The sequence below is a fragment of the Cystoisospora suis genome (genome assembly GCF_002600585.1).
Source record: "Cystoisospora suis strain Wien I chromosome Unknown contig_684, whole genome shotgun sequence".
NCBI classification, from domain to species: Eukaryota; Apicomplexa; class Conoidasida; order Eucoccidiorida; family Sarcocystidae; genus Cystoisospora; species Cystoisospora suis.
Window position 1 is genome coordinate 56,013 of NW_027153485.1, and position 7,635 is coordinate 63,647.

A 7,635-nucleotide genomic window follows, 5' to 3' on the forward strand; every position below is an offset into this window, starting at 1 on the left:
ATCTATCTTTATTTATCTATCTTCAATCTATCTATCTTTCTATCTACCTATCCTTTATATATCTTTCTATCTACCTATCCTTAATCTATCTACCCTTGATCTATCTGTCTATCTTTGATGTATCTTGCAGAGAGTAGGAAAGGCTTATTAGATCTTTTCCTTTCTTTCTTCCTGTCTCTGTATCTTGAAGGAAGTTTGCATGACTCTCAACCTTCACTGCGTCTCTTCCTAGCACTCACGTTTGCATCGACTCGTTAGGGGCAACAGATCTCGAATGAACTTTCTTCCTCTTCTACTTGCCTTTCATTCTTTAGCATCATGGCAAGATAAAGAAGAAAGGGGGATCTTCTTCACTTTCTTCTTTCTTCTTGGTCACTTCTGCTTCTTCTTCTCTATCTTGGAGAGAAATGAGGAGTTTGAAAGAACAAGATGAAGAGAAAGAAGAAGTCTGAACTTCTTCTTCTCTTCTTCTCCAAGTCGTCCAAACCATAGATAAATAGATTCTTTTCGAAGAGAAGAGAAAAAAGAATACAAAGAAGAAGAGAAGAAAAGAAGAAGATAAGGATGAGAACGACTATGGTCATAAGAGAAAGATTTAGTACCTAACAGAAAGACTCTGAAAAAGACGAAGAACGAAGAAGAAGTCACACCTCTCCTCACATCACAGTGATATAAATCGAGATAAACTCCTTCTTCTTTCTTTCTTCCTTTCTTCCTTCTCTTCACGATCGGAGAGAAACTTTACAACAAGGAAAGAAAAGAACGAGAGAGAGAGAGAGGGAGAAAGAAAGAGAAAATATCTCAAGACACAGAGAAAGATAAACAGATGGACACCCCTCTACCTATCACTCACACAGGCATTCTTCTCTTTACGGAAGAGAGAAAAGAAAAAGAAGAAGAAGAAAATTACCCAAGATTTCTTCTTCTTGAATGACCTCTTCCATTCTTCGCTTGTCTCTGATTGAAGTGGCTGATGCCATGCAACTGAAGTAAATTGAATGGAGAGAGGAGAGAAGAAGAAAAAGAAGAAAAGAAGAACTTCTTCCCTCTTGAGAAGATTCTTTTCTTTCTTTCTTCAAGATGCATGTTTTTTGAGACAGATCTTTAGGTGTACATACAGATGTGTCTCTGTATGTGTAGACAGAATTCACAGGTCTCTGGAACCCATCGAATGAGGAAGATGCGAGGTGGAGAGATTTAAAAAGAAAAAAAGAAAGAAGAAAAGAGAAACGAAGAAAGAACAAGAGAAAGCAACACCTTTCGAAAATCTCCCCTTCGAGCCACTTTGTCTCCCTTTCCATGCTTTCAACACATACATCTACATCTACACAGAATTCCATACACACGTAGATACCTCTCTCTCTACATACACAGATACATATATATGTAGATGGAGATAGAGTAAGAGCCTCCGAGAAGCCCTCTCCTGATCCGTCAGATCACATTTAAGAGTCTACGCATGATGTCTACGTAGATAAGATAGGTAGGAAAGTACAGATATATATATATAGAGATAGATAGATAGATATATGTAGACAGATGAAGAGAGAGAAAGAGAGAGAGAGAAAGACAAGTGGGTATCATACACGCTTCATGGGCTTTTGTGTTTATCACGATGTGTCTTCATAGCAACTTTTCTATCTAAGAAGAAGAAGAAGCGGCGTGAAGATCTTGCCCCAAGGAGGAGAGATCGAGAAGAGGAGAGAGAAGAGACAGTTGAGAAATCTCCGCAGAGTTCCATCTGGTCCATAGAATTCTCGAGAGTTCGTATGACCCAGGATGATGTGAATAGCGAAGATCCACGTCTTCATGGAGCCTTATCAAGAAACGACGAAGAGAAGGACCTGCATATGCACATCCAGCACACTCAGGGAGAAAAAGAATGAAAGAAAGGGAAGAAAGAGAAAGAAAAAGAGAAGAGATGTGTACCGAGGACCGTGCGGGTGAAGAAGAACGATCAGAGAAAGAAGGGAAGAGAGAAGAAGAGAACGAGAGAAAGCGAAGGCAGAGGATGAATAGAAGAAAAGAATGGAAGAAGATAAGAGAGAAGGACAAACAAAAAAATCTATCTATCTATCTTTAATCTATCTATCTTTAATCTATCTATCTATCTAGAGAGAGAGGGAGAGATGAGTTTGTATCGTAGATTTGCATGTATTTTGTATTTGTGTGTCTCTCTCTACATCCACAGCCACGGGATAGATAGATAGATAGACAGATATACCACCTCACCGATACAGAGAGGTAAATCGATCGACACCCTCAGATCTTCTTCTTTATCTAGACTAAGATAGAAGAGCAAGACAAGAGACAGTGACCAGAGAGAGAAAAAAGAAGTTGAGGAGAAAGAACAGAAGTCTTCGAATAAAGATGACACCCCTTCTTCTTGTTTTCATCTCTCTCTCCCGGATAAAGCTCTCATGAGGTGTACATACACCTCATGTTCTTTTCTGCCCTCTTCCTTTCCTACCTACGCAAGAGCCCCCCCCTCCCCTCTCTCTACTTTGTTGAAGAGACGACAGAGAGAAGAAACACTCGAGCAGAATGAAGAGAGGGAGAAAGAAAGAAGAAAAGAAAGAAGAGAGAGAGAATAAGAAAGAGAGAGATAAAGACCAACCTGGAGGTGTCTGGCCGTCATAGAAGTAGACTGTAAATGTCCGGGGAGACTGCAACATACTCGTCTCATCTAAACAAAGAAAAGAAATGGATAAGCCAACCCACATCAAAAAAGTTAAGAAGAAAAGAAGAGAGAAAGAAAAGATTTCCGAGCTGTTTTGGAATGTGAAGAAGGTGACGAAGAGAGAAGAGAAGAGGAGGAAGCTTTCGAAGCAGAGACACCTACTCTTCTCGAAGAAAGAGAAGAGACAAAAGAAAATCTTCTCCCATCTTAACACTGACACGCTCTTCTTATCGCTCTGATCTTCCTCGCTCCTTGTAATTGTAAGAATGAAGAAGAAGAAGAGTCTTCATATCCAAACCCAGACATACCAAAAGAACGAAGGCAAACTCCTCTACATTCTCAATACTCTTTCTTCCTTCCTTCCTTTCTTTCACATCTACAGATACATATGCGTGCACAGATACCTATATGCGTACGTATCAAGATAGACAGATAGATACGTAGATATTTGTATGGATACATACGCGACCCTACATATACAGGGATCGACGGCGACATACGTAAGGGGGATCCACATATAGATATATATATGTATGGAGATATATATACGTATAGATATATCTAAATATACACGTAAACATATATACATTGAGAGAGAGACTAGATAGAAGGGACATAAGAGAGCTAGAGGGGGTGTCGATATGCAAAACGACTCCTGACATAGTAGAGACCATCTTTCTCGAGACGTTTCAAATAAGATCGGAAATCGAAAGTATAAAGAAGAGAAAGAAGATGAACAACGATAAAAAGAGAAGAGACAAAAGCCACCGAATGATAAGAAAGAAACAAAAGCAAGCTTAGCTTAGCTACTCTATATGAAGCCCACAAGATCGATAGCTATCTACCTATCTACCTATCTTTTTACGTGGGCGAGAGAAGAAGACAAGTTGTTGTTGACCTTCTTCCTCTTCTTCTATTTCTTTTTCTTCTTGTTGGAGTATGTTGTGTCTACAGACCTGAGGGACTGCGTTGGCTTTGTAGATGAGAGAGGAGAAAAGATGTATACCAAGATAGAAACTCCGACCAGAGGATGACTCCATCCACAGCCCCTATAGCCCGCCGAGCTTCTTGTTCTCTCTCTTCTATGCCTACAGAAAGACAAGGCATTTTAAATGAAAGAAAAAGAACAAGAAGAAGATGAACAACCTCAGCTACATAGACGATTCTCTCGTCTCTCTCTCTCGTCTCTCTCCATCTTTCTTGTCTCTCTTCATTGTCGTGATGAGGAAGTCGTAAGAAATTGATATGCCATGCCTTTGTATGTGCAAAAAGAAGAGGTGCCAGGCCTTGAGAGATTGATTGAACAAAGAGATCGAGAACACCCACACTTTCTTTCTCTCTATCTCATTCAATATGGAGATGTCTATCTCCGTCTATAAGGCGACGGGGGGATCCTCTCTACATCTTTTGCCACATAGAGACACCCCAACATGATCATTACGTACACCTCTATGCATAAACAATACCAGGCAGTGATCGAAAGATATAGAGATACGCATATACCTATATAGATCTACATATCTATATATATATATAGAGAGAGAGATAGACAGTTATATATATTGGAGAGACTTGAGTTGTTCCGGAGGCTGCTTGTCTTGTGAAGTCTCTCTTGGAATCCTAGGAAAGCGACTTCGATAAACAGATCGATTTATCGATCGATAAATAAATAGATCGGTAAGCTAGCACATATAGGAGAAACAAGGAAAGAAGACTCCGTCCTATCGCCCCCATAGACAAGATGAGATGAGGTGTATGTACACCCCAGCACTGAAGGTGTTGCTTGATAGAAAGAAACATCGGCTGTGTATGCATGCAGTCGCGATACGATACTCGTACTCCTTCTACAGGTCTCGAGTTGAGAAAGAGAAAGAAAGGAAGAGCAAGAAGAAAAAGAAAGATGAAAAGACGTAAAGATAAGATGAGAGAAGAGGGAAGATCTTCTTCATTAAGGGATGAGAGGAACGCATGCAGGTGTCGACGAGACTTCCGCTGTCTTTTGTAAGCAAGAGAGACAGCAGTGCTTAAGAGAATGGGCTATGAAGAGAGAGAAGAAAGAAAAAGCTTGGAGAGAAATAACGAAGAAGAGAAAGAAGAAGAAACGATGTACAGAATAGAAACTCGGGACGGAGAAGAGAAGAAGATACGAAGAAAGAGAGAAAGAGAAGATGAAGAGAGACGAGGAGAAAGAAGAAGAAGCATACGTTTTTTCTTACCGAGAAGAGCGAGAAGAGAGGGGAGCTGCTGAGAGCGTATGTACATATTGTTCTCTTCGTCAACCACTCGAAAAGCCGCCTGGGCTTCCTACACATAGATAGATAGATAGATTAAAGATAGATAGATAGATTAAAGATAGATAGATAGATAGATAGATAGATAGAGAAGAAACAAAAAGAGAAGAACAAGAGAAAGAAGAAGAGAAAGAAGGGAAGAAAGAGAAAGAACCGACTTTTCATGAGTCGAGACGAGAGAGAGAGAGACGAAGAAGGATACGCGCAGTAAGAGACATTTCACATAACTTCTCTACAGCTACACGAAATACACACTTATACGCACATACTTCTAGTGTTGTTCTCCCTTTTCTTCCCGTCACACCTACGCCGCAGTAGAAATGCATGCACAACACGTCATCTACACTTACACCTGCTGTATCTATCTTTACCTACACATAAAACATTATCTATCTATCTACCTACCTAACTTTACGAATGTTTCAGTAGGGACGACTCTCTCTCTCTCTCTCTCTCTGTCTATATGTATGTAGGTGGAGATATCAGAACTGAAGAGAGAGAGAGAAAGAGAGTGAAAGAAAGACAGAGAAGAGACAGAAAGAGAAAGAGAGAGCTATGACACGAATAAAGTGGGAGGTAAGAAGAAGAAGTGTAGAGAAGAAATATAGCTGAGAGTTCTTTTTCTTCTTCTTTTTCGACTTGAAGAAGGACAAGCCAACCCCCAACTAATTAACCCTTTAGGTATCTACTACCTTCTCCTACCAGAGATATCTACATGCATACGCAAACACTACTGCACATACGTGAACCTATACAGACAAGCATACAAAGATACATACATATATATACATATATGCAAACCTGGGCTTACGCGATGTATGTATGTATCCCTATGTATGTATGTATCCCTATGTATGTATGTATGTATGTATGGACAGGTATGTGTGATGTCTGTATGTCTCGAGACCCACAGAGAAGAGAGGTGAGAATACGAAGAGAAGAAGCCATCTCTCTCTCTCTCTCAGCTACTTCTTCTTCTCCCCCCTTTTCCCTCTTTCGTCCCCTAGTCACTCTTCTCTCTCGGCCGACCACCCAAAAGTCTCTCTTTTTTCACAAGAAGAAAGAAAGAAAGAAAGAACAACTTCATCTGTTCCATCCAGGATGACGCCTCAAGAGAATATGAAGAACCGTGAGAAGAGAAGTCCTTTTCTGGTGTATGTACGCATGCATGACTTCTTTCTCTTCTTCTTCTTCTCACCATTTCAGCTAGGCGAGGGGGAGAGAGATAAGAGACAAGGAGATCACGAGAGAAGAGAGTCGTGTAGTGATTCCCACTGCCTAAGACCCATACAGGAAGAAAAGGATTTTTATACCCACTCCCCACCTCACAATACCTACAACACAGCCACAGCCACCGCAAACAAACAAACAAACAAAGAAAGATGATGATCTCTTTCTTCTTCTTCTTCTTGTTCAACTTGTGTTGAGGTGTCGTTGGCAGTTTTTTCATACAGTGGGCAATCTATTCTATCCTTTTCGTGAGACAACAGAGAGAGAGACTTCTTTCTGTCCTTTACCGAGATCTCCTCATTCTCCTTCTCCGAGCGACCCACTCCACACTTCTCATCGCCATCATACTAGTACTCATACTACTACTTCATACATATATACATCCTCTACATACATATACACATATAGATACATGACGGATACGTAGATATACATGTATATAGATAGATAGATAGGCATAGTAAGGAATCGTCTTATGCTATGATGAGTTGTATGTTGAACCCATTTCGGGGCACTTCCCAGTATCTATCTTCAACCTCTCTCTGTTAAATCTCCTTCGTTCTTTGGACTGTGCCTCTCCTCTGTCTCTCGTGTACTGATGGATTGATTGACCTCCCCCCTCTTCATGTCTTATTTGACTGAGAGAATCGCCTACGAGTCTCATCATGACTCACACCACTGCACCTACTACTTCTACTTCTACTACTACTGGGAATAAGACTCATAACCGCACGACTACTGGGAATCGTGCAACACTACAAGCCCTAGTACTACAGCCCGTGGCAGCAGCAGCAGCAGTAAGAGTAGTGAGAGTTTTGATCCTCCTCCTTCTCCTTCTCCTTCTCTTTTTCTTTTTCCTGTGAGGGATTGGGGGGGTGTGTACCTGAGAGCCTCCATTTCAGTGAGAAATCCAACGAGGGGTCTCTTGGGAATTCCTCGTAGAACCGTATGAACTCCATCCCCCCCTTCTCGAGAGGCGGTTGACAGCGCCGATTCTTCTTCTTCTTCTCCTTGCGGAGGAGGAAGGATTTTGCCTAAGTTTTTCGTACCGTCGAAGACATTGCTTGTACTCATGCCGAGAAGAAGAAGATTTACTAGCTCTTGAGAGCAGTGTCCATACACTCCAAGTAAAGGATGGTCTCGGGTATCCATATCATCGCAGACCTACACAGAAGACAGCAAGAAGAGAAAAGAACAAGAGGCATTCTGAAAGCTAAGAAAGACAAGAAAGAAAGAATAGAAACGGGAGGATGGACTTGCAAATGGGGTGCGATCGATCGATTCATTAATCTCTACCAGAAGACAAAAGACACGCATGGAGGATACCACAGACACATACATACATAGATACATACATAGACAGGTCAATTTTCAAGATGTAGATAGAGATCGATTGAAGAGAAATAAAAAGATTGAAGAAGGACGGCATATGAA

At 41.0% G+C, this 7,635-nt stretch overlaps 1 protein-coding gene across 1 annotated transcript; it reads right to left on the minus strand.

The window, feature by feature from the left end:
* Window positions 1–551: 551 nt before the first annotated feature.
* Window positions 552–7,600, minus strand: CSUI_001726 (uncharacterized protein). Its single transcript, XM_068061931.1, has 6 exons — window positions 7,085–7,600; window positions 6,170–6,305; window positions 4,897–4,984; window positions 3,637–3,768; window positions 2,618–2,686; window positions 552–1,844 (listed from the first exon to the last, which is right to left on the minus strand). Exons 1-6 carry the CDS (start codon window positions 7,351–7,353, stop codon window positions 1,642–1,644), a joined length of 897 nt encoding a protein of 298 aa, XP_067926100.1. The 5' UTR covers window positions 7,354–7,600; the 3' UTR covers window positions 552–1,641.
* Between the last annotated feature and the right edge of the window lie 35 nt (window positions 7,601–7,635).

Coding starts and splice junctions, on each gene's coding strand:
- CSUI_001726 (XM_068061931.1), bottom strand. CDS start 7,353: ATGGATACCCGAGACCATCCTTTACTTGGAGTGTATGGACACTGCTCT. Junction 6,306..7,084: donor ACTGAAATGGAGGCTCTCAG/GTACACACCCCC, acceptor GCTGTGTTGTAG/GTATTGTGAGGTGGGGAGTG. Junction 3,769..4,896: donor CTCTCTTCTCGCTCTTCTCG/GTAAGAAAAAAC, acceptor GTCTTTCTGTAG/GCATAGAAGAGAGAGAACAA.